General features: G+C 41.5%; 1 protein-coding gene across 1 annotated transcript; it reads right to left on the bottom strand.

The window, feature by feature from the left end:
* Positions 1 to 597: 597 nt before the first annotated feature.
* On the bottom strand, positions 598 to 27,654 carry KLKB1 (kallikrein B1). The gene is made up of 15 exons (XM_029928557.1): positions 27,647 to 27,654; positions 26,958 to 27,016; positions 22,167 to 22,329; positions 20,702 to 20,808; positions 17,291 to 17,450; positions 16,767 to 16,876; positions 11,661 to 11,820; positions 10,307 to 10,416; positions 9,985 to 10,147; positions 9,773 to 9,885; positions 9,440 to 9,608; positions 5,098 to 5,273; positions 4,040 to 4,135; positions 1,825 to 1,964; positions 598 to 1,075 (listed from the first exon to the last, which is right to left on the bottom strand). Exons 2-15 carry the CDS (start codon positions 27,013 to 27,015, stop codon positions 893 to 895), a joined length of 1,908 nt encoding a protein of 635 aa, XP_029784417.1. The 5' UTR covers position 27,016; positions 27,647 to 27,654; the 3' UTR covers positions 598 to 892.

Below are 27,654 nucleotides of genomic sequence, written 5' to 3'. Positions count from 1 at the left end.
CGTTTGGAATTTGGGTTTCATATGGATTTACATCGAATTTTTCCCAGCCTCTCCTGCACTCAGCCTGGGGCCATGAGGCAGTACCAGGTAACAAGGTGGGAGGCCCACATGGAAAGGTGCAGAACTCATGATCTCATGGTTTGAGAGTTTGAGCCCTGCATCAGGTTCAACGCTGATGGTCCGGAGTCTGCTTGGGATTCCCACTCTCTCTGCCCCTCCCCTCCTCACTCTTTCTCTCTCTCTCTCTCAAAATAAGGAAATAAACCCTAAAAAAAAAAAAAAAAAAAAAGAAGAGATGCACTATTATTTCCCAGGTTCAGAAAACCCATCTCGTTCTTGGAAAAGTGAATCTTACACAGGTTTCTTCCCTCCCACTTGGCAGAACAAAATGCAAGCTTACTGGCACTTTGCCCCAAGCGAGGCGGGCAGTGGTAGGTTTTAACGACCATGCAGGTGAGGGAGAGAGAAGAAACTACTGTCTCTAAGATACAGTGTGATCCAGAGGCGGTAGTCAGATGAGAGTGATTCCAGCACCATCTGTGCTAGAATCTGGAGTCACTTACCTTCCCTTCACAATCAGAAGAAAACACTTAAAAATCACATTCCTTTGCCATTTTATTGCACAACAAATAATCATGGAAATGTTCAATTGTTATCTCCTGTTATCAGCATTATTACAGAACGTTCAACTCTGGCCTGTGCAACACACTGTCCTCAGCAGCTCTGTATGTGTCGTCGCTTTTTACCCTCATGACAAGGACACGAGGTAGATACCGCTCGCCATGATTTTGCGACCCCACGGCTCAGGGCTTGAATTGGATTTAGGTTGTAAGACTTATGCTACCAACTGGATTTCTTCCCACCTCTCGTAAACTTCTTCACGCTGGTCACTTCATCCAAGGCTGGCGTGTCCATCGCTGAGCTGGGTTTTCTCTAAAAGCCAGTCCACGTACTCAGCAACTTTGGTGTAGACACCTGGTTGTTCTCTGCGGCCGCAGCCTTCACCCCAACTGGTGATGCCCACCAAATGCCACATTCCACTGTGTTTACAAACTAAGGGGCCGCCTGAGTCTCCCTGTGTCACCGTGGGTGGAAAAATAAAATAGAAAGTATGACAGGTGTGCCTTTAAAATTCTGCAGTCACTGCCTACACTACCCCCTTCCAGTTTCTTATCCTTTTGTTTTATGTTCCTCATTGGCTGTTGAATTAAATTAATAACTCGGGGCGCCTGGGTGGCTCAGTCAGTTAAGCGTCTGGCTTCAGCTCAGGTCATGATCTCACAGTTCGTGGGTTAGAGCCCCACGTCTGGCTCCGTGCTGACCGCTAGCTCAGAGCCTGGAGCCTGTTTCAGATTCTGTGTCTCCCTCTCTCTCTGACCCTACCCTGCTCGTGCTGTCTCTCTCTGTCTCTCAAAAATAAATAAAAAACATTAAAAAAATTTAAAAAATAAATTAATAACCTAATAGCCTCATTGCCTATTTAATTAAATAATTGAATTCAGTAATGTGCAGTTGCATTTCCTGTTTATTCCAACAAGGAAATGTTGATGTCATAACCTCAGTGTCAAATAAATCTAATGTTCTATCTTTTAGTACAATTGTTTTATGTATAACTGTGCTCTCTTGAACATAGTGTGCCTCTGCATAAATTATAATATACTATATATAATAAAAATTATATGTATTTATTAAGGGTTACTAACAAAATTGCCAGATTATTTGGCTCTGAATTTTTAAAGAAAAATATAATGAAACATCCTATGAAAAACATACTTTGAAGTTAATTTTCACACTGTGTGCTCTTTGCACAATCAAATGTATTACCTTACAGGCATCTTTGCCTCCTTCTTTATGGCCAGCACAGATCATCTGTTTGGTTATTTCATAATGTCTATATTTTTTCTGGCATTCTTCGCTTGATACCAAAGGAATATTTGCCTTTTGCAGGGTATTTTGGATTTTCCCTATGAGGTAACCAATATATAACTTCACAAGGTAGAAATAAGATACATATAAAAAAATACTAAAGTCTTAAAGCAAATCAGAATAATGAACTTTTCATTAAGGTGACCTCTTTAGATTAAAAATAGTAAGGATGAGAAAGTAGCGTTAATCACACAAAGAGAGAGAGAGTAAAAGAGAAGGAAAATTGAGAAAACAGAGAGCATGCGCACGCCACGTTTTGGCCTCTGATGTTCAATGTTATGACAGCCTTTCCATGTCCCCTGCCATCTTCTCATCTCAATGGACGTCTCTCAGAAAATCCCTCTTATCTCTTCCAACCCAAAAGCTGAAAGTTCTTACCTCTTGGTTTTTGTTTTATATATTCAACATGATCGTTTTAAAATATACAATTTCAAGGTGGGAAAACCCACCAGACCTCTGGCTACAGAGGAGCATACTGCTCTTTGAGTTAATGCAAATATTTTCCATGAAGAACAATTTATTGACAAATAAATAAATTTTCACCACTGTCCAGGTTCCCCCTTGAACATTTAGAGGGAACCTTCCTTGTTTAGTTAAGGTTACTTTTAAAATTCCTTCCTGTCTTAAGGTACTCGTTAAAAACTTGAAAAATTTGGGGGCGCCTGGGTGGCTCAGTCGGTTAAGCGGCCGACTTCGGCTCAGGTCATGATCCCACGGTTCGTGGGTTCGAGCCCCATGTCGGGCTCTGTGCTGACAGCTCGGAGCCTGGAGCCTGCTTCACATTCTGTGTCTCCCTCTCTCTCTGACCCTCCCCTGCTCACACTGTCTCTCTCTGTCTCTCAAAAATAAATAAAAGGCATTAAAAAAAAACTTGAAAAATTTGAATTTGTCGACTAAGGAGTAAGTCAGAAAAGATGGAAAGAGTATGCCAAGCTTAAATATGTGAAGAATGAGGCAAATATTACGTGCAGGAATATAGTTTTGGAAAGGGAGAAGAGTATGTTTCCTGGAAAATTCAAGGCCAATTGAAATACACCAACCACCCATGAGCAGGGGTTCTTAAACAGGGGTCGGCAGAAAGAATTCACTTATTCTGTAACCTTGGATCGGAAAATACATCTTTATTTTCACCGATCTCCAACTGCAGTCTAACTCCTTGCAATTATGAAGCAAAGCCCCCAACAAGGGAGTATTAGCAGTATCTGCAACCTTGCCATCAATAGAAAGCACAGATATTTTTGTGTCATGGTTATGATATTTGCATATTACAGTTGTGGCAGATAACAGCAAATATCATTGGTGCTCATCACAATTTCAAAATTACAGCAAGTACCTGAACAACTTGCTATTTCACATATTAAAAAAGAAACATGTATTATTATAGCACATCCGCTTAAATTTTGATAACTCATCTCCAGTTTCATTGTGGTACTTTGTACTTCTGTGTGTTTTCTTTAAGCATTTAAAAGCACCATTCCAGGGGCACCTGGGTGGCTCGGTTGGGTAAGCATCCAACTTCAGCTCAGGTCATGATCTCACGGTTCATGGGTTCAAGCCCCGCGTCAGGCTCTGTGCTGACAGCTAGCTCAGAGTCTGGAGCCCATCTTTGGATTCTGTGTCTCCCTCTCTCTCTGACCCTCCCCTGCTCATGCTGTCTCTTTCTGTCTCTCAAAAATAAATAAAAACATTAAAAATTTTTTAAAGCACCTTTCCAGAAGTGATTCATAGGCTACATCAGCTTGTAAGAAGGATGTATTAAAATGAATGAATGAATGAATGAATGAAAGATTAAGAGCCTGCCAGAGAGAGAGAGAAGTTTGCCTGCCTATGCTCCTGGTCCTGAATGTCAAGGCAGGACAGTGGCACAGAGAGGCAGGAACGCTATTAACACTGAGGACAGGATGGGCTTGAATGTTCTCCCTAGCCCTATATGGGACCAGCCCTTTATGAGAAGTCACACAAGTGACCTTTATTATAAAACAAGATGCTTAAAAGGTTACTTCATACATTTTTCCGGACCCAAATAGAAATACATCTTCTCAAAAATCAGAGTAAATATTTGAGACGATATAAGACTTCTTTTAAGAACAACATTTAAAAAGTCATGCTGTACCTTTTTCTTCCGCGAAGCCCCATCCAGTTACCCAACAGTTAGTATAAATTATATTTTTATCATCTTTGGAAGGTAGGCATACTGGTTTTTGGAATTCTGAAAGGTAATTTTCAAATTAGAGTTTGGTTAAATAAAGGTATGGTTATTGACTTTGAAAATACATACATTTCTTTTCATGGGTTCTCTTTCTATAGAGCAGCACCAAGGACAACGACCCTTTTGCTTTCTGCTCAATTGCTAAGTCAATGACTCAAGAAAATTTCTCATCTCCGGAATCATTTTCACATGACATGTTTGGTGTCAAATTTTCTGGATTAAATCTTAAACCTCAGAATACAAGTTTCTGTCAAAAGCATTAGAAGCTCTTGTGTTTTATCCTGTATGATACTTGGAAGAGTAATAACAGAGTATCTCCAAGCACTACTGTAAGGGCTGTTGAAGTGCTTTAACTTATTAACTGACAATTTTTATAACAAACGAATGAGTTATTATCATGCTTATTTTACAGAGGAGGAAATTCAAGGTGCAAAGAGGTAAGAGCAAGTTGCCCGAGGTCTCAGGATGGTTAGTGGGCTCAGCGGGCATTCACCGGCCATGGAGCATAGTTCCTCCAAAGGCCACACCTCCAATTACCACACTCCCGGCTTCCCAGAACCTCCTTCTGCATCAGCCTCTCTACCCACGTTCGACCTGGGGATTAGGATCTGGCCCCATTTGCCTTCACATATTCCTAATATGCCTCAGGCAATGGAAGCTCCGCTACTTTGGTCAAAGCGAGCCAGGCTTCCCACATGACCATTTCCTCTGTGCATTATTTCAATAATGTATTGGTTGTATTCCTACCTGAAGAAACCAACTAATATGTCTTGACCTTTACGTAGAAGGTATTTATCCAGATCACAGATGCTACCTCCCTTGGCAATCCTCACCTTTCCTCCAACTCCACCAACCAGGAAATAAAGACAATCTGTCTGCATTCTGCCCTCTTATTCAAACTGATGGGAAAATTTAAACCCCTGAACTCAGCCGTCTAGCATCTCCTCGGTTACACCACGTACCTGTATAATTCAAAGGAGCCTCAAGTTTTATTAAGGCAATATCATCACCACCTTCCGAGACTTTGTAATTTTGGTGGATAATAATCTCCTTTATTCGTGAGAAAGGAGTTTCTGTTGTTATCTCGGACAGATTGAAAATGCCACTATAAATGTGCCAAATGTCCGGCAGGAGAAGCCTGGGAGAAAAAAAATGCATACCTATCTGAAACCAGAAAGACTGGCCTCTGACATTGGTCCTTTTTCCTTTCACTTTACCTTTCAAAAAAAGAACCAGGAAGAAAATACTGCATACGGGACATTTTTTCTTACCTAGTTTTACTCCCTGGTGATTTGTCACCACCACCAGCAGCAGTCCTGAATCTCTGAAGATTTTAGTTAACAACACTGAGAATGTACATTTATTTAGTTATTCCATGTTTACTGTAAGTAAAGATAGAAGAATGTTGCTGTCCCACTTCTGAGAGAAACTAGTTGGGAGAGACTCACCGTTTATTGTGGGAAAATCCTGCGTGGTTCACCAAACCTCAAAGCAATTGCTTCCATGAAATCCTGAATTGTCAAGAAGTCAGACCAACGTTACATAAGCCCTGTCACTGGGAAAGTTAGGGAGGCTTCAGAGTTATTTAAAATGTTATCTATCTAGGGGCTCCTGGGTGGCTCTGTAGGTTAAGTGAATGACTCTGAATTTTGGCTCAGGTCATGATCTCATGATTCCAGAGATCAAGCCCCACAACGGGGTCTGCGCTGACAGTGTGGAGCCTGCTTGGGATTCTCTCTCCCTGTCTCTCTGCCACTCCCCTGCTTGTGTCCCCTCCCCCTCTAAAAATAAATAAACCTGAAAAATAATTATCTATCTAGGTCTCTGGCTAGAGAAAAGCGAGTGGAAGCACCAGGCATGAGGCTCAGAGTGGAACTCCAAGGTGGTTTGAGAAAATGGCAGACAAGCCTGCAGACTTCCCTAAGGCCAAGCTGGAGAGAAAAGGGGTGAGGGAGAACACCGGAGCGGCGGAGTGAAAGTTCCCAAGAACCTGGAGGGTTCGCCACCCCTGCCATCGTGACTCAGGACCTCAATCCCGACTTGGAGAAGAGCCGCCTGCAAGGTGCACATGAGCAACAAGCTGGCTGTGAGCCCACGCCCGGAGCAGATGCAACCAGCCTGGGGGGCTCTCTGGGGACCCCCGCGCCTACTGTCAATCTTCCAGTTTGCTCTGGGCTCTTACAGAAAATTATTTGTAAGATTAAGGAAAATAAAGCACACCTTGGAGCATGGTAAAAAGAAATATATATATATATATATATATATATATAAGAAAATATATAAATAGATATAAAATATGAAATAAAATATATTTCAAGAAGTATGAACATTTAAATTACTTCTATAAAATATGAGTGTATAGAGGGGCACCTGGGTGGCTCAGTCGGGTGAGCACCGACTCAGGCTCAAGTGCCGATCTTGTGGTCTGTGAGTTTGAGCCCCGCCTTGGGCGCTGTGCTGACAGCTTGGAGCCTGGAGCCTGCTTCAGATCCTATGTCTCCCTTCTCTCTGACCCTCCCCCACTTGTCTTCTGTCTCTCTCTCTCTCTCAAAAATGAAATAAATATTAAAAAATAAAATAAATAAAATACGAGTAAACATAAAGTAAAACTAAAATTGTGATCAAAATCAAAGTCTTATCTTGTGTAAAGATTGGGAAATTTTTATCATCATTCAGTGAGAGTTGTGAGATATGTTCACATAAAACTCCAGAGGAAACCATGCAAAGAGGTGCAAAGTGGTTTTTTTTCACATTAAATCCGTGTTTCCATTTATATTATCTCTTACAGATTCAACAACACTGAGCCTTCAAGAATGAAGGTTTTTTTAAAATTGTTTTTAATGTTTATTTATTTCTGAAAAAGAGACAGTGTGAGCTGGGCGAGGGTGGGCAGAGAGAAAGGAAGACACAGAATCTGAAGCAGGGTCCAGGCTCTGATCTGTCAGCACAGAGCCAGATGCGGGGCTCAAACTCACAGACTGTGAGATCATGACCTGAGACGAATTTGGACGCTTAACCAACTGAGCCCCCCAGGTGCCCCCAAGAGTGAACGTTCTTCATGTAAATTGGCACAGTCACTGTGGAAGACAGTATGGGGGTTCCTCAAAAATTAAAAAATAGAACTACTTTAAGATCCCAAAATTCCACTTCTGATTATATATTCAAAGAAAATGAAAATACTACCTTGAGAGATACCTGCACCCCCTTCATTGCAGCATTATGTATAACAGCCAAGACATGGAAACAACCTATGTGTTCCTCAATGGATGAATGGATAAAGAAAATGTGGTATAATATATATATATATATATAAAATGTCTCTCTATACACACACACTATATATACATAAATGTATTATATATATGCATATAAATGTGCATACATATTTATGCACGTGTTTGTGTATTGATATATATACTTATATAGAGATATATCATGGAATACTATTCAGCCAAAAAAGAAGGAAATCCTGCAATTTGCAACAACACGGATGAGACTTGAGGGTATTAAGTTAAATGAAGTCGGAGAAAGACAAATGTTACATGTTCTCACTTCTATGTGGAATCTAAAGAACTGAACTCATAGACGCAGAGAAGAGATTGGTGGTTTTCAGGAGCGTGTCACGGCAGGAATGAGCAAACTGGTCAAAGGTGCAATCTTCCAGTTATAACACGATGAGGCCTGGGAACCTAATATACAGCATGGTGACCTCAGGTAACAACACCCGAAATAGTTGAAAGTCCTGAGAGTGTGAATCGTAAAAGTTCTCGCCACACACACACACACACACACACACACACACACACACACACATTTCAGTGTGGTGATGGATGCATGGATATGTTAACTCACCTTTATGTACTAATCATTTGGCAATGCATGCATGTGTGAAATCATTACATTGCACCCCTTAAATTCACACAATGTTATATATTAATTTTATCTCAATAAAGCTGAAAAAAAGGATGAAAATCCTTGACCCCAAATTGGGAGGCATTTAGTCAAAAGGGGACCTACTATTTCCCTTCAAGGGTCTTCCTTCCAGGTCAGTAGCCTGCCCCTTAGCCATGCCCATGCTCCGCTACCTGGGGCCCATGCTGCTATGTGGCAGCCATGAAGGACCCAGCTCTGCCCACCGGGGCCACTGACCCTGGCATATTTCAGCAGCAGGATCCTCAGTCCTGACACATGCCGCTCAGGCCATACCCTTTAGACGGAGGAAGAAGGAGAATTTTATGAAAACAAAATACTTCTTGAGAGACACCAACTATCTTTTACTTTTGAGCTATGAGTATTTCTTGCTTATTCCTATGCTTTGTCCATTTTTACATTTCTTATTTAATTATAGCTTTTTTTTTTTTTTTGATACAGAGAGAGACAGAGCATGAGAGGGGTAGGCGCAGAGAGAGAAGGAGACACAGAACTGGAAGCAGGCTCCAGGCTCTGAGCTAGCTGTCAGCACAGAGCCTGCCTCGGGGCTCGAACTCACGAACGTGAGATCTGACCTGAGCGGAAGTCAGAGGCTTAACCGACTGAGCCACCCAGGTGCCCCAATTATAGCTTATTTTTTTAAAAAAATGATGTTCCAAGTATAGTCCTAAGGATTTTAAGTATGTCACTTAATCCAACAACCTTGTGAATTAGATATTATCATTATTCATATTTCACAGATAGGAAAAGAAAGCTAAGAAAGATTTATTTACAAGTCACCCAAGGTCAGTCATACCTCTGATAAGTGTCAGAGCTGTGATTCATGCTCTGTTCTAACTATAAAGTCTAAGTGTTTTAAAACTTTAAAATCCTGCCATGTGTACAGTTTGCCCAATAAAACAGAAATATTAGATCAGATTTTACTCTCTGAAATATATAGGTAATAAACTCTCACATTTTTGTTTTCACTATTAATATTATTTAGTATATGTGTGAGTCAGAGAGCTGAAAGTAAAATCTCTATAGGCCTGAAAATGAAGTCTTTGAAGAATAGACTCAGGGAGCAGCGGATAGAGGTAGCGGCAGGCGGGGCATTTTTTCGTTACTCTTTAAAGCAGGAGTGACAGCCCCCAGGGACGTCAGTCAGTCCTGCCAACAGGCCACACTGTGCTGATGGCTCATGCCTTTCAGTGCTCAGACAGGCCCTACCTAGTTGGTCACCATTTTGAATACCAGCCCCGCTTTAAAATGCCTTTTATTCAAGAAGAATAAACTTCAGTTAATAAACTGACATGAAGACCGAGAAACTGAACTTAGATTTTTTGGGACAAAAAGGCAAGATAAAATCCTGAGTAAGACGCACCCAACACTTACCCATCAAAGCAATGGGCGGCAGTTAGGACCCACTGGCGTCCGATGATTGACCCTCCGCACAGGTGGCTCCGGGCTCTCAGCGTCACTTGCAGGCTGACTTGCCAAGGCCACTCTCCCCAAGAAGAGTTGGTTCCCCCAACAATGCGTGTGTCTGTTTTTGTTGAGCAGACTGAAAAGAGCGCATTAAACTTAATGTTTAGAAGTAGAGGTGAATCAGAGTTCTCTTTAGCCAAGGGAAACAAAATACATAATGCTGTTGTTTAAGACTAAGCAAGCTATCAAAATAACACAGACAACCCTTTACAGTTCCGTGAAGAAGTGAGGCTCACTCACCAGAACCGCCCCCACTTTTACACAGCCGCAAAGAATAGCCAGAGCTCGCCCAGGTCCCATACGTAATCCCAGCTGGGGACCCATCCAAAGATAATCGTAAGGAACACTTACACCTAGATAAAAGGATCGGTATAAAGATTAAACCTTCACAGAGGAGGATAATTCATGAAATTGTCTTGCTGACTGCCTTTGACAAATAAAGGTTCACTAACTTCTTTCCCCGACAGTCTTCTGGGAGTAAAGAATAAGTAAAAAACTGACAGCGAATCATCTTAGTACAAGCCTCTTGGCAAACATTCACTCCTTCAACAAAGGTTACGTTCAACTCTTCCCCTTCAAAGTCAACTCCTGAGTAAATTTTGGAGTGACAGGGCTCTGTGTGAATTAGAGACAGAAAAAGACATAAAATGAGAGCAGCAAAAACCACATTTACACAAGTTGATGGTATGCCGAAGACTGTTTCGTTGCTATTACTTGTTAAAAGATCACAACATTTCATTCATTCTATGTACTGTCATTGCTGAGCCACATTACCAGGCAAAGTTCGCTTGCAGGTTAAAAGGCTGTATCCAGACATGGTGTTTTCCTGAGGAGTTGGGGAACTTGGCGTCCCGCTTCTGGAAGTCTTAAGAACGCAAACATTTCTATAAAAAAAAAAAAAGAAGAAGAAGAAGCAAAAGAAAGAGAAACAAAACTGTGTTAAGGGCAAACACCAAAAGCATTTTGTTTTGAAAAGCACCTCTGCACATTTTATTCTTCTGAGAAACTCTTTGCAAAGTAAAACAGACCACACGCCTCTAAACACTTGTGGAGATTAAATGTAAAAACCAAGCCCCATCTCCCTCTGAGGAAAACCGAGAGGCACAGATAACCTGAAAAGAGGGGAATGGTAACATTCCACCTTCTAATTAAAAAGAGAAAGGAAAAAGAGCTCGGAACAAATTCTGGGGTTTTTTGCTGCTCCCGCTATTGTCTAACTTTGCACCTGTCCCTCAGCGCCCCCTCGTAGAGAAGGAAAACACAGGTTATCGGAGGATAAAGAGGTCAAGCAGGATAAACAGGTTTCTGAAACATGGGCACCAGAGACAGCATTAAAGAAAGTGCCAGCAAAAGGTTTTTACTTCAAGCTAATAAGATAAAACACTAAGATTGTTAAGAAAGGTATCTGATCCTTTTTTAATTATTGCTGCTGCTCCATGGATATAATGGTATGTTTTAATAAGGGAAGGTAGGTGGAGAGGTGCCTGGGTGGCTCAGTTGGTTAAGTGTCTGACTTTTGTTTTTTGTGTGCTTTTTAAAAAATGTTTACTTATTTTTGAGAGAGAGAGAGACAGAGACAGACACAGAATTCAAGCCAGAGAAGGGGAGAGAGAGGGAGACACAGAATCTGAAGCAGGCTCCAAGCTCTGAGCTGTGAGGACAGAACCTGACGCAGGGCTCAAACCCATGAACTGCGAGATCATAACCTGAGCCAAAGTTGGATGTTTAACCAACTGAGCCACTCGGGCATCCCTGTGTCTGACTTTTGGTTTTGAGTTGGTTTCGGCTCATGTCATGCTCTCACTGTGAGTTCAAACTGGGCTGCCAGTGGGGACCCTGCTAGGAATTCTCAGTCTCCCGCTCTCTCTGCCCCTCCCCGACCTGCTCACCCAGGCATGCTCACTCTCCATCTTGCTGGCTTGCTCGCTCTCTCTCTCTCAAAAATAAACATTTAAAAAAAAAGAAGGTAGATGGAAAAGTCAGTTAAGCTCCTAACTAACCTGCACCTGACAGAAGAGGACCTACTGTGGTTTAGAGTGCTCTGAGGGAGATGAACAAAAGTTTTCAAAAACTCAAACTATCGAATTACGGTGATGACAGAACAAGAGCGAATGTTATACATTCCTACCTTTGCAGTTCCAGATGCCACTCCTTTGTGTGGAAAGTAAAGAAGAGGCAGCGAGGATGGTAGGTGCAAATGGTTTGACATACAAAAGCATCTGGGGTAAGAACTCTGGCAACGTCCACATCGGAAAACGTGAGATGCTGGAAAATGTCCCTGTGGCAGCCTGTGAACTCAGAGGGAAGACGGTCCTCGGATGACACGATGCCAGAGTAACCTGGGCTTTGGCCTCATCACTAAGGAAATTATGACCTTTTGTTATTCATAACACTAAACAGCATCAGGGGAAAAAACATGTCCGTTAAAATACCCTCAGACTTGTTTGTCATTTGGAAGAAGGAAAAATTGGTCGAAATCTGATAAAAGATTCCTCCATCAAAGAAATGAAATAGCTCAGTCTGTGTGTCCAGCTCCATGCCGACCAGTGCAAAGTATTCAGTTTACTCTGCATATCCTCATATTTTCTTCATATTACCTCGACCCTGAATTCCAGGCCTTAGGAGCCCAAGGTTTTGTGGTGCATTTTCCTGAATATTATGAAAAAATTTTTAATAAAAAGAGTTAACAAAAATATCAGGTGACTGACGCTGAAATTAGGAGAAACCCCACCTTCATTACCCTTATGTAATCTTATTTCCTTTTTAAAAATTATTTTTTAATGTTTATTTATTTTTGAGAGAGAGACAGAGTGCAAGCCAGGGAGGGACAGAGAGAGAGGGAGACACAGAATCCGAAGCAGGCTCCAGGCTCTGAGCTGTCAGCACAGAGCTCGATGCGGGGCTCAAACTCACAACTGTGCGATCATGACCTGAGCTGAAGTCCGGAGCTTAACCGGCTGAGCCACCCAGGGGCCCTGATAAATCTAATCTCTTAATTATGTATTTTACTTGTGTTCATATTATTTACTCTGTTTTACTCAACCTGATACCATAAATTTTATTAAAATGATGGGAGCCTAAAGAATAATGATAGCATTTACAGGAAGGACAAAAGGAGTCCTAATTTAAATGAACATAGTTGTATCAAAAGCAAGTACCTCCCATGACATAATACCTACATATGGGCAGTCTAGGAAATGAGGCCTCCACTAATTACATCTTTTTGAAAACAACAGAGATTCTGGAAGCTGAAAGAAAACTTGTGCCAATCTACAACTATATCCCCTGAGAAACATCCGTGACAAGTTGTTCAACTTTTCTTAGATATTTATAGTGATAGGAACTCACTTCCTCATAACAAGGCCCAATTCTTTAAAAAAAATATATTTATTTATTTTTGAGAGACAGTGTGAGTACGGGAAGGGCAGAGAGAGAGAGAGACACAGAATCTAAGCAGGCTCTGGGCTCTGAGCTGTCAGCACAGAGCCTGATGTAGGGCTCAGATTCATGAACTGCAGGATCATGACCTGAGTCGAAGTTGGACTGAGCCACCCCCAGGTGCCCCAACAAGGCCTAATTCTTTTCTGAACCATTCTAGGTGTTAGGGATTGTTTTTCTTGTTTCTTCGTGGTCGCACATACCTAGATCTGCCTAATGGAGCCACACACATTAGTCTCATCCCTTCTCCAAAGACCGCCCTTTATAAACAAAGAATTAAGATAGTCATCCTGACTCTCTTTCAGGTTAAATCCCTTTAACCCGTCCCTTTAGCCACTTCCTGTTCTCCGTTACTTCCAGATTTCTCATGGTCCCGGTACCCACTTTTGAAGTGCTCCAGGCATCCATTGCTGTGGAGGAAATTGCAACTCAGAACTGAATACAATTTCCGTCACTATCTGACCCATCCAGATGATAGAAGCCAGGGGCTGTCTTATTTGATGATTTTCTTTTTTAGAGCTACTTTTGTGTGTGTGTTTCATTTGTTTTATCAAAAGCACTCCAGGATGGTCATGGAAACGGCAGAGGAAGGGCTCTGAAAATCCTCTCTTCCGTAAAAGTAATGGAAGCACGGGCATGTGTTTTCAGGACTCTAGAAATTAATCAGATTAGAACCGTCCAGGGAGTGTTTATTCAAGAACAGCTGACTCTCTATAAGAGCAGTATGTTTGGGGGCCCTTGGGGGGCTCAGTCAGTTCAGCATCTGACTCTTGATTTCGGATCATGTCATGATCTCACGCTCTGTGAGATCTAGCCTTAAGTCAGGCTCTGTGCTGACAGTGCAGAGACTGCTTGGGATTCTCTCCTTTTTTTCTCTCTGCCCCTCCCCTAAAATAAATAATAAATAAACATTAAAAGAAAGAATAGTCAGGGTGCCTGGGTGGCTCAGTCGGTTGAGAGTCAGACTTTGGCTCAGGTCCGGCTTTGGCTCAGGTCATGATCTCACAGTTTGTGGGTTCGAGCCCTGCGTCGGGCTCTGTGCTGGCAGCTCAGAGCCTGGAGCCTGCTTCCGATTCTGTGTGTCCCTCTCTCTCTCTCTGCCCTTCCCCTGTTCATGATCTGTCTCTCTCTGTCTCTCAAAAATAAATAAATGTTAAAAAAAAAGAAAGAAAGAAAGAAAGAAAGAATAGTCATGTCATGCTGACAGCTCAGAGCCTGGAGTCTGCTTTGGATTCTGTGTTTCCTCCTCTCTTGGTTCTTCCTGTGTTTGCACTCTGTCTCTCACTCTCTCTCAAAAATAAATAAATATTTTTTAAAAAATTAAAAAAGAAGAGTGAGTTTTGTGGGGTTTTAACTTGCCCTGTTCCTGCTCTTCCCTCCCCAGGTTCATGGAAGCCTTGAAAACAGCCTCACGATCATGGTGAAGAGAGGCCACAGTCCGGCAGCCCTGGAGGGGAAGGGATGGGGCTGGGCTGCTCCAATGCCCCCTCAGCACCCCCAGTTAAACGCCATTGTTTGACTTGGCTGGAAATTCTTGAGAACGTCCTACTCATAAGGACTGAGTTTATTTTACAAGGTTGAGAGCTTCTTCAGTGTTAACCAGCAGCCTTTTCCTTGCAAGTGTTTGTCTAGAACAAACAAACAAATGGGGGCAATTATGTGACATCGCAGCTTCCTAGGGCAGTGACAGCCAGAGCAAACAACAGGCTGACAAAAATCTTAAAAGGAAAACCAGGGGAAAGATGGTGGTGGCGAAAGTCTTGGGCATATTCTTGGGAATCTAGAAGGCCACGTGCGAGTACAGGGCTGTGTGGCATGACCAGGGCTGTGATCGTGCTCCCGAAAGATTTGAGGAAGTCCTAGGCTCCCAGGCCGGCTGCCGTTTGGCCCTGCATCAGCAGAAAGGGAAGGTCATCAAGGCGAGGTTGTGAAACGCCTTGGCTGAACACTGAAATCAGGCTTCGACACAAAAAATCCCTTGTCAAAGACCGGAGAACTTATGGATTGCAGGCATGTATGGAAATCCTGGTCCAGTCATTAGCTAACTATTAAGAAAACCAAGCAGAAACATCAGTGGTCATATTATCCAAAGAATAAATACTTTACAGTGTCAGTTCAGAAAAGCCACCAAACAAATAGCAGTAACAACAAAAAGGGGAAGTAGAGGAAAGAGGGAATCTGATTTCCAGGGTGACCATATGCTATTATTTAAAAAGTCTCAGAGCACCTGAGTGGCTCAGTTGGTAAAGCATCCGACTTCGGCTCAGGTCACGATCTCACGGTTCGTGAGTTCAAGCCCTGCATTGGGCTCTGTGCTGACAGCTCAGAACCTGGAGCCTACTTCGGATTCTGTGTCTCCCTCTCTTTCTGCCCCTCCCCTGCTTACACTCTGTTTTTCTCTCTCTCAATAATAAATAAATGTTTAAAAATGTTTTTTAAATAAATAAAAGTTCTCAATTTTTTACAAAAAATTACAAGCCATGCAAAGAAACAAGAAAGAATGGCCCGTGCACAGGAAAAAAAAAAAAAAAAGGCAGTTAATATAAACCTTTGCTGAGGAAGTATAAACTTCCTTTTTTATTATGCAAAGATTTCAAGCTGGCTATTTAAAATATGGTCAAAGACCTAAAGGAAGCCATGTTTAAAAAAACTTAAAAATAGGAAACAGTGTCTTGTCAAATAAAGGATATCAAGAAAGAGATAGAGATTATATTTTTTAAAAAGAACCAAATATGAATTTTAAAAATTAAATAATCAGTAAATTTGAACTGGAAATCTGGTACGCAGCATGGAGGGGGTACCTTAGGGAAAAGGAAACAGGAAAACCGATGCCGGGTTGCCAAGTTCTCAATCTCATGCAGAGGGGACCTAGCCCAGCACCTGACGCAAAGCCTGACACAGAGACAGCCCTGGATACTGGGTAGCATTGGTCATTGGTGATTGGGTCTCAGCAATATCTTATCATTAACACCCTGATAAACCAAATATGGTGGAAGGTCTTGACAATTTTCTGGATAATTCTATTGAAATCACCTAAATGTCTGAAACCACAGCACTTTACTGATCAATTAAGGTTGAGTGGGTTTCACTAGACAGTGGGCACTGCCAAGAAATGACCTCATTTTCCCTGCAATGTAACAGTCCTACCTTTCTATTGCTGCTATAACCGCTTAACACAAACCCAGTGGCTTCAAACAACACACATTTAGTATCTCACAGTTCTGGAACTCAGAAGGCTGAAATGGGTCTCACTGGGATAAAATCAAGATGTCGGCAGGGCTTTGTTCCTCTGGGGAGCTCTTTTCCTGCTTCTAGAGGTTACCCTCGTTCCTTGGCTTGGGAGTCCTTTCTCCATCTTGAAAACCAGCAGTGCCACGTCTTCAAATCTCTCTCTCTGATGCTTGTGTCTTCCTTTTTCTCTTATAAGGACTCTCGTGACTATGTTGAGCCCACCCACAGATAGAGAATAATCTCCCATCTGAAAATCCTTGGCTTAATCACATCTACAAATCACATCTACGTTGCCATGTGAGGTAACATATTCACGTGTTCCAGGAAATAAGTGTGGACATCTTTGGGAGACTCTAAGTCTGCCTACTACAATCACATAGTGAAATAGTAGCCACACACTCATGAGTTTGAGCCCCATGTCGGAGCTCAGAGCCTGGATCCTGTTTTGGATTCTGTGTCTCCCTCTCTCTCTGCCCCTCCCCCGCTTACGCTCTGTCTCTTTCTCTCAAAAATAAATAAACATTAGACACATTTTTAAAAAATGAAATAGTAGCCATATAATTACCAATTTCTGAGAGTGCACAGGGCTTCAGTGAGAATCCAGAGGCCACATTAGCCAGGACTTTTATACTGGTGGGGGTTCCTCCCGTACTGTGCTTTAACAGGCAGGTGTTCCTGAATGGGAAGGAAAGAGGTTACTTTTCTCTCTAAACTGCAAGATGCATGCAGAAGTCCATTTTGCATTGAAATGATCCACGGTTGGCGGGTAGTGAAGTAATCAGAGCAATGACTTTGAAAATGAGTGGGTCTGGAGTTTGTATTATTAATCAGAGACATCTTTCTGCTCTGCCCAGGGAAGGTTAGGGTGAGAATGGGGTGGGAGACAATAGTCAACCAAACCCTCATTCCCCAAGCAATGGAAATGAGTCTCCTTAGAAAAATGGACAACAAAACTGAGTAAATAAATAAGCAGAGTGGTTAGGTCTAGAAGCCCTGTTTGGTTTTCCATTGGGAGAAAAAAGTAATAAAGTGTACAATTAAATCTCAAAGGCACCATCAGAAAGGACAAAGCCTAAGAATTTGACTCACCGGTGCTCTGCTTTGTAAAATGTGTGAGTGGCGTATGTGAAAAATTGGCAGTGAATGCTGTTGGTGCACTTTTTTTGGCATTCTTCAGCACTTTCAACCTTAGAGACATTAAAATTGACTCCTCTCATATCAATGCCTTTATGAATGTCTCGGTGGCAAGCTGTACAAATAAGATGCAGAGAGCAAATTCAGTCCGTTTACTTCTAGAAGTACATCATCAATTCGGCAGGGTAGTTTTGAAGGATAATACTGTTTTTTCACAGCTGCCCTTTTAGTTAGCGGATTTAACATTTTGTTACGAGATTATCAAACTCTGCTTGAAATAAACAGATTCCAATAGGTTTTAGAGCACGACCATGAAGAATGGGTTACTTTGCTTCCCAAACTGTAAGGCACCTGCAGCCAGATGGGTAATAGTTCACCCTGAAATTAACTATGAGCACTGGGAGACAAATAAGGAGCAGTAAGGAGCCCCTGATTGTTCTAGGGATTTGCATTCTTATACTAACCGCTGGGCCTTTGACTTCCTGCCATGAATGAAGAAGCTTCTCTCTCTGCTTATTTCTTGGCTTTCTGTTCCAACTACTCCTGCCTAGAGGTGAATTTCATCTGTAAGCCCTGCCTTTGACACAGAGGTGTCAATTCATCATCATAAAAGGTGAACAGTTTTTGTATATTCATGACAAAACCATTCATATTCTTGCTTTAAAATTCTGTTAAATTCCACTTAAGCATTCTTTCAGTTGAAATGTACCTTATATACAAAAAATATAGATCATTCTTTTAACAGGCAGTCAACCAAATTTATGATTTAGGCTTTTTTAAATTTATTTTTTATAAAACTCTTTTCTTAATGATTATTTTCGAGAAAGAGAGAGACAGAGTGCAAGCAAGAGAGAGGCAGAGAGAGAGGGAAATTCAGGATCCGAATCAGGCTCCAGGCTCTGAGCTGTCAGCACAGAGCCCGATGTGAGGCTCGAGCTGAGGTCAGCTGTTCAACCAACTGAACCACCCAGACACCCCAATTTTTTTTTAAGCATTCAAATTCATTAGTGACCCTTGGATAAAGAAACCAGCAAAATAAACCATAATGTATTGGATGTAATGTTCCACTTTTAAGGGGTATGGTTAAAAATGTCATAATTGCCTTTTGGGGCGCCTGGGTGGCTCAGTGGGTTGAGCATCCGGCTACAGCTCAGGTCATGATATCATGGTTTGTGGGTTCGAGCCCTGCATCGGGCTCTGTGCTGACAGCTAGCCTGGAGCCTGCTTCAGATTCTGTGTGTCCCTTTCTCTCTGTCCCTCCCCTGCTCGCACTGTCTCTCACTCCCTCAAAAATAAAACATTTTTTTTAAATGTCATAAAACTAGATTTAATGGTGGGAATGACAGAAAATGTACACACTAGTAGGAACACAATATATTAAGGTAAGTGGGACAGTGGATGATTCACAATGATTCACACACACAGGAGTGTAGATTCTAGAAATGAAGTCTCTTTCCAGTTCTGGTGCACATGAGGAAAGAAACTCACTGATTTGGGAGGGGATAATTGCAAACTAAAACTTTTCTTTATGATCAGTTGAAAGCTATAAATCTACCTATAACTGTTTTACACAAAAATTGGTCCTGAGCTTAGGGACTTTATATCCTTAGGAGCAATTATTCACTTTAATCTGAGATACTCAGGGAGAGTTAGAAGGGAACATTAAGTTCTGTAAGACTAAGTTTGGGGAAAAGTAACAATGACTAAAGGGTATTGAGAAAAGCAAAATATTTTTCCTTAAATTTCATTATGATAACGTAATGAAAAATAATGCCTAATTGAATAATTTACACTAAGTTGTATGAGGACATAAATTTGATCTTATAAAATGGGACATGTACCCGTCCTCAAATAAGTAAGCTACATATTGGCAAAGTCAGATGCCCATGTTTATAATGAAGGACGAGATACGATACAAACTGCAGGCACAAAGCATATACGTAAGTATTGAGGGAGTGGTTGGTGGTTAAGGGGGGAGGAAGGATAAAAAAAAAAACTTTCAGGGCACCTGAGTGGCTCCATCAGTTAAGTGTCTGACTTTGGCTCAGGCCATGATCTCACAGATCCTGAGTTCAAGCCCGGCACGGGGCACAGTGCTGACAGCTCAGAGCCTGGAGCTTGCTTCAGATTCTGTGTCTCCCTCTCTCTCTCTCTCTGTTCCTCCCCTGCTGGTGCTTTGTCTCTCGCTCTCTCAAAAATAAACATTGAAAAAATTTTAAAAAGCCTTTAAAACACCTGAAATTTGTGACGACAGAATTAACTGTAAACAGTAAAGGTAAAACAGCGGTGATGTAGAGTCACAACGTGGGCGTCCAAAGTTTCTGCCAGCCCATTGATTCAGAGATTCTTTTCTCTACTTTTCACTTTCAGATCAGTGATGTCAGGGAAATGGTTCATTTGCCTTAAATTAGGATAGGGTTGGAAATTGTTTCACAAGATTATTAGTAGCAATATGTGTTAGAATTTAAATTTCCTGGCCTTATTTTTTCAAAGAAATATTATTCTTTATTTTTTAAGTTTCTTTATTTTGAGAGAGAGAGAGAGAGAGCATACATACATGAGCAAGTGGTAAGAGCAGAGAGAGAGAGGGAGAGGGAGAGGGAGGGAAAGAGAGAGAGAGAGAGAGAGAGAGAGAGAGAGAGAGAGAGAAAATCCTAAGCAGCTTCCACACCATCACCATGGAGCTCGATATGGGGCTCGAACCCACAAACCACAAGATCATGGCCTGAGCAGAAATCAAGAACAGGCTGCTTACCTGACTGAGCCACCCAGCTGCCCCAGAGGTATTATTATTAGCGAGACTTACAGTGCTCAGGCCTTCAGTTTGGGGACTGCATGGGGTTTCTTAACCTCTGCATTACTGACATCTGGGACCAGCAAATCTTTGTCATAGGGGCTTCCCTATGTCTTGTGGAATCTTTAGCAGCAGCTCCAACCTCTATCCACTGGCTGCCAGTAGCATCCTCCCACGTTGTGACAAATGTCCCATGGATGAAGGACAAAGTCACCCCTGGTCGAGAACTACTGAGAACCTCTGGTGTAGAAATTCTCAGGGAAAGAGACACTCTCTGTGTTCTCTTTGAGAGTCTTATCTGCACTTGGGGGTGGGGAAGGGGCTGCCGTCTGAATGGGCACCCACTTTCTGCAAATCTTACGCTGTAGGGCTAACCTCATGAGTAAGAGAGCCTCCTGAAGCATGTAACTGATAACAGCAGGAGGGAGCACACATCCACAACAGCGCCCCAAGTCTGCTAGCTTTCTGAGAGCTCCCTTCCAGAAGTCCAAGGCGGTACAGACATTGAGCAGAAGCTCTTTTAAGGCAAACCCATTACTCACTCAAACTTAGCTGAGAAATCAACAGCTTACCACTTATGTGATGGCCACACTGCTTTAAGGAATGTCCAGAAATTGCACTTGCCCGTGACATTTTTGGCAGAGTTCCTGTAATACTGTCTTTCAGGAAGCAACCAAATCTGTTTTCAAAAGTAGTGTCAGTTAGAAAGTAGAATAATAAACACACATTGAGGCCGTGTCTCACATTTTCTATATACTAATAAATACGGCCAGGAATAAGGAAAATAATGAGCTTCCCTGACGGTTGATAGAAAGAGTATTCTTAGAGGCAATTGCACAAAATCTAACAGTCTTTGTAATACCTAACCTTGGCATTATTTATCTTCAAAAAATATTTTTTAAGTACAGAAAGCCAATCATATTAAAGAGGTAAAGATTTTTCCCCATGTTTCTAAACTTTCGGGGGATTATGTTTTCACCTGGGGATTGTTTTTAGTCAAGAAATTAAATCAATCATGAGAGTTGGATCTCTATAGGGTGTTCATCTGGCTTATTAACCCTTTCTAGTTCACACTAATGGAGTACTTCTTTCTGATTTTGTATCAATATTGTTGGTAATCTTTCACAAGGATTCTAGAACCTAACTCAACTTTCTATTTAAAAAGTTGATGCCTCTCACATACAGTCTGGATTTTCCGTACACGTTTAACATGTAGAATCAGAGAATGATTGTCTAGTTTCTAATTTTTAAATTCAAATGGAGTTAAGATAAAAGACTTATGGAAATGGAACAACTCATAAATGTTCATTCTGTATTTTGATCAAAATGAAAGAAAATTATGATGAAACCCTGGCTGTACTCAATGAACTTTATGACCAAATAAGATTTTTGGTGACTATTTTTCCAGTGCTCTTACTTTTCCAAAATGCCAGTTAGTACTATATATTTGCACGTACATGTACGGCCCCCCCTTACACACACACGGTACTTTCCACAGGTGCCCAGACTCATTCACTACAGTCCCCTTCAGACCAGACCATTTCTGAGGTCACAGATTCTGGATCTAACTCAACTTTATTCTCAGCAAAATGTTTGCCTTCTGTTAGATTTTCCTAGGATGGTGTTATCTACCAATTACTAGTCAGACAAAAAGTATGTTTCCTTTTCAGGTGGACTAGTCACCTGTTTTTAGACCCTCCCTTGAGTCCATTGCTTAACCCAATGGTTTTCAAGAATTTTCCTTGAGGCCCTGGATAGGCAATGCCTAGTTTCTACTACTGTCGGTGAAAGCAGCAATTGTTCTGACATATGTGTTTCCAGCCCCGAGGCACTCTGGTCCTGTAGGCCAAACGGTTTGGGTCTAAGGCTGTGGCCTAAGACTCTGCTAATGTAAGAACCGCTCCAGATCATTCCACCGAAGCTGGCCCTCAGACCCCGTTCGGGAAACAACCCTGAGATGGCTACATCTTTTTGCACACCACTGGTTCTGGTTTGAAAAATGGACAGCTTCTCCAATAATGAAATATCAGCTCTTACCTTTTATCTGTGTCGTTGGTGGCACTTTCAGGAAGGAAGCTGAAGAGCAAACACCTAGGATGGAGCGTGCACATCATCCGACAGTGCTCAGCGTTGGGGGAGTACCTGGCGGTCAGATCCCCGCCTTTGAAGAAGGTGTTTGTGTACAGTTGAGTCAGGCATCCTGGGACATAATCATTAGAAGGAGACATTAATTTGGAATGAATGCAAACAATTATTTTGATAGAAACACATCTGTGCTGTGAACCTTCTTACTTCCTCCACTAAATATCCAATGAGCTTTACAACAGGACTTTAAGAGGTGAAATGGGACATATTAAGGTGACTACTTGAACAAGGTGTCATGTGATTTAGAGTCATTCAATGGAGACTTCTATATCAAAAGCTTGGTTGAGTTTTATTAAATCAAACAATAATTTGCACAAAAATTATCCCCAAGAAAATACAATGCTAGCTTGGTTTCTCCCTGTTGCCCAACATGCTATGAAAATACCATGCCTTAAAAATAACAGGCTTCCAGTTACGGGAGGAATAATTCACGGGACTAAAAGGCATAGCATAGGCTACCCAGTCACTGGTATTGTAATAGCGTTGTATCCTTGGTGACAGATGGTAGCTACCCTTGTGGTGGGCACAGCATAACCATAGAGGAGTTCAATCACTATGTCGTGCATCTAAAACTAATGTAACATTATATGTCAACATTAGTCAAATATAAAAATTTAAAACTAACAAACCACAACTACGTATGATCTCTTTTTCAAAACCCTTTCATAACAAAGGGTTCTGCTATATTCTCACAACAGCTCTGTAAGGGAAGTTAGGGACAGACTTCATTATATGCCTCTGACTTTTTTTTTTTTTAAGTAATTGAGTATCAGAGCAGTACAGACTTTCCCAAGATCCATGTAGCTCATGAACGTCCTGGAAGGGAAACCTAGCTCTTCTCACTACTGACCCTGTTCCTTTTCCCAGCATGCAATGTTAAATGTTGTTCCCCATCTCAGTTTAAGCAAACTATGAGTTATTGGGTATTTATTGGGATCATATAGAGAACACATTTATTTGCTTGGTTTCTACAAGCAAATGCAAATGCATGCCTATGCTAAGTTGAAAATCCATTCTGAACTCTTCACTGTTTGGAATTGCTCACAGTTCTAAAGGACCCTGCATCTCACATATTATCAGAATATTAATATAATCTACTGAGTATGTTACAGAGTAACATATGATCTACTGTTTCATATGTTAAAAGTAAACTTTTAATACATGAATTTGGGTTTACCTTGAAAGACCTGCATTATTTTTTTAATGTTTATTTATTTTTGAGAGACACGGAGAAAGGAGACAGAGAATGAGTGGGGGAGGGGCAGAGAGAGAGGGAGACACAGAATCTGAAGCAGGATTCCAGGCTGTGGGCTGTCAGTACAGAGCCCAACATGGTGCTCAAACACACGGATGGGGAGATTGTGACCTGAGTCGAAGTAGGAAGCTTAACCAACTGAGCCATCCAGGCGCCCCCCACCCAACCTTTTTTTTTAGTGTTTATTTATTTTTGATGAAAGAAAGATCCACTTTAAAGTCAGCTTAATGAGCTTTTCCAGCTCAGGTAGCACACTTGCTTGCCAGTCTACAGTCCGCTAACCATAAGATATTCCAATGATAACTTGGTCCATCCTCTGGGACGTCTATTTTCATATTGCCCTTTAGGGAATGCACAGCTTAGACACATGTGTTTCATTAAGCACTGAAGATTAAAATGTCCTCTACACTAACCCACCCCTCTGGGGATGGTGGCCCTGAGCTCTATTATGATGACCTAACCCAGCAAGACCGCTTCTGGCTTCTCTTCCTCTCAGAGGTATGGCTAAGATGACTAACCCTTGGGTAAGTTTTATATTTAGAAAAAAGGCAGACATCTCTTCAGATGGGAGCTTATGGGAATACAAGTTGCCAAGCGCACAGGCTAGATTTCAGCTACACACAAAACACTGAGAAGCTGGTCCAGTGACAATGCTACTGCAAAGTGACCTGTGTTTCAGACAACCGGTGCGCTTGGCTGACGAGTAGGTATCACGCAGGATTCCTCCCCCGTCCCAGTGCACAGTCGTGAGTACAAACAACATCCTGTGCTAGGCGGGGGTTCGCATTCTGCCACGGGACTCGGCTGACGGAAAGGTACAATTGGTTTGAAACACACCAACATTGGAGTGGACTGGGAGGAAAGTTCAAATAGGTGTTCTTGTTTAGCCTCAAAAATTGGTAATGATGATGACGGTGATGATGATAATGACGATAGGCTCATTTGTATTGTGTTTCAGAGCTTTAAAGCAGTTACATAAGTTATCCCATAACATAAAACATGTCACAGTGTGCTCTGTGTCCATGGATTTTGGGCAGGTTATATGGTCTTGTTAAAAAAAAAATGCATCATCAACAAGGAGAAGAAAAATACCCTATTTTTAAAAGATTGGACAAAGGAAGTGAGAAGGTAATTTGCAAAATAAATGCAAGCAAATAGTGTATGAAAAATGGTAAGTCATAAATATGGTATGAATATTGAATACTGAAAATATGAAAAATGTTGATCACTAATGTCATTTTATTCACCAGATTAGCAAAAATTTTTAATTATCTAAGTTCCCAGTGCTAATGTACTGATTGTGGCTGCCAGTGATAAAAATCCTAGTTCAGTGTGACTTAGTATAAACTACATATATTGGTTTGGAAGCTGAGTCCATGGCGGATTTGGCTTCAGGAATAGCCGGACAGCGTACTTGGCTGATCCCATCAAGATACAATTCGCTTTCATACATTCACTCTGTTCCATGGTGTTGCTATCACTCTCAAGCTCCGCATAGTGACAAGGTGGTGCCAGAAGCTCAGGCCTTTGTATTCTCCATTAGTTCAAGTCCAACTGGAAATAATAATAAGAGGAAGACTCTTACTTCCAGAAGCGTAAGCAAAGGTCTTGTTCCAGGGCTTTGGCTCTCGTCAGGTCACTGTAGCCAGCAGGATATGTACCCCTACTTACTTGTCCCGGCCTAACTGGGTCACAAGTACATAGACCCAAACTTGGCAACAATGGTTTCCCAGAAACAAATTAGGATACTGTTTCCAGAAAGGTGAGTCTATGTCCAGCCACAAAACAATGGATCACTACTGGAGGTGACCTAACTGGGGTACATGATTACTCCTATCTGCTGGTGGAGAGGGCGAACCAGAGAATTACCCTTGTGAAAGACAATTCCACTATGTATATCATAAACCTTCCAAAATACTCACTCCCTTGTATCTAACATCTTTTATTTCCAAAATTCTATTCTACAGAAATAACTGAAGGGGTATAAAAATGTGCATACAAAAATACCATGAGTAGTGGAGATGACACAGCTCCAAAAAATGTCATATATACAAAAAGAGAGCTATAAATGGGAAGTGGATTATAAAAAAGTATCCATAATTAATAACATCTTTGCTATATATGTAAATAGACACATGTAGAAAAGCATCTGAAAGACTAAAAAAGATTTTTCACAGTGGCCATTTCTGTATTGTAGGACATCAAACAATGAGTGGTTACTCATTTGCTGCTTACCTGCGCCTCTCATTTTCCTAGAATGCTACTTTTTTTGCCAAAAACATAAAATTGAAGTAGCCATGGGCCATAGCATCCCTCGCTTCTACTCCTCAGTATTCAGTGGATTTGTACATGGTAATGATCATGACTGAGAGCAATTAGACATGGGGGTGGATTTCCATTTTGGGCAGGGAGGGGTGGGAATCAGCTTCTTCCTTAAGAAATTATATCTCTTTACAAATGTAACTCTTACCCAAGAGGTATTTATCTTAGCCATACATCTGGGAGGGGAGGAGTAAATAATCAGTGCGTGCGGTCTTTTTAAGTCAGCATAGACTCAGACTCTACCCACAATGGTGGCTCAGAGAAAACGCCATCCTATAACAATGACAAACACTGTCCAGAATCATTTTTATTCCCTGAAATTTTAATGGAATGGATAGAAAGAGAAATCGGTTCCATGCCTGGTAGTGAAACTAGAATGACTCCAATGGATGAGTTACTAATTTAAATTCAAACCAAATACTTTCATTTCTGAAGTAGTTCCCCAGTGGCCTAAAAGAGTAAAAATATGCACCAGGTATTTATTAGAATATTTGGCTTGACCCAGACACTATAAAATGTCTACACTGAATATTCAGGTAAAGCTGATTTTTTTTTAAAGCTGATTTTTAAAATAAGTTGATAGTGGGCACCTGGGTGGCTCAGTCAGTGAAGCGGCTGACTTCAGCTCAGGTCATGATCTCACAGTCTGTGGGTTCGAGCCTCATGTAGGGCTCTCTGCTGACAGCTTAGACCTGGAGGCTGCTTCTGATTCTGTGTCTCCCTCTCTCTCTGACCCTACCCCGCTAACATTCTGTGTCTCTCTCTAAAAAATAAATAAACATTAAAAAAAAATTTAAATATGTTGATAATAAGAACAGAGTGTTTAAGACCTGCTTTGTAGTAGAGAGTCATTTACCGACAGAAGTTTCTGTCAACATGTGTCCGAAGACGTTCTCACTGCCGGGCTCCCCAGCCCCGGTGTATCCAGGGCAATACATCTGAGAAGCAGCAGTTACCTCTGAATATTAAAAGGATTTACGTCCTGACTTTTGGGGTCTGCCTCCTTCCCGAGGCCATATGCTCAGTGGCTTTCTCTGGGGCTAACAAGTCTTCTTAACTACTCCTCTCCCACATACAGTTTTAGGTCTTAGAAATGATCCACTCACCACAGGAAACGGTAACAAACAAGCAAGTGAAATAAGCCGCCTGCCTGAATGACATCATCCTAAAAGAGAAAGCAACACATGCATAATCCTGCTGGTTACAGATCACGGGGAACAGGAAGCCTAACTTGCGGTGAGGAAGATTTTCCTCCGTCTGCATCGCAAATCTAAGCACATAATTACCAGTACCAGGAACAAGAGCTTTCTGTGTATTTAATGCTGGGTACTTGGCACAAGATTCCCAGAGAGACCTCTAGACCACAACTGTGTTTGACCGTCACTTGCCACCTATGTGGTTGATAATTATGGAAAGGGAGTTGGTAGAGGAGAGTTAAACAGTTGGGAAACCTCTTGATTTGAGCAAAAAGAACATTATTTTAAATAATGGCAATAATGTCCATCCAGAATCCCTACGTAAAGAAAAGCACTCAACATCTTCAAGCTCATTTAAAAATTTAAAGTAGTCAATATTCCCTTTCCTTTTAAAAGGTCTTGACACTAAAAGATTTCATATATAAGAACATCAGTTCCTTCTGCACTCTCTAAATACACCGGAAATTAGAACATACACTGATAGCCTCTTCTCAAAGCAGAACTATGCTTAATTAAAACACACACACACACACACACACACACACACACACACAGACACACAAAATTTGGAAGCAATAAGAATAATAGAAATCCTCTACCTGAAAGC

The sequence above is a fragment of the Suricata suricatta genome, chromosome 1 (assembly GCF_006229205.1).
Source record: "Suricata suricatta isolate VVHF042 chromosome 1, meerkat_22Aug2017_6uvM2_HiC, whole genome shotgun sequence".
Classification (NCBI taxonomy): domain Eukaryota; kingdom Metazoa; phylum Chordata; class Mammalia; order Carnivora; family Herpestidae; genus Suricata; species Suricata suricatta.
Note: the sequence above shows the minus strand (reverse complement) of the source record. Positions and strands in the feature narration are given on the sequence as shown.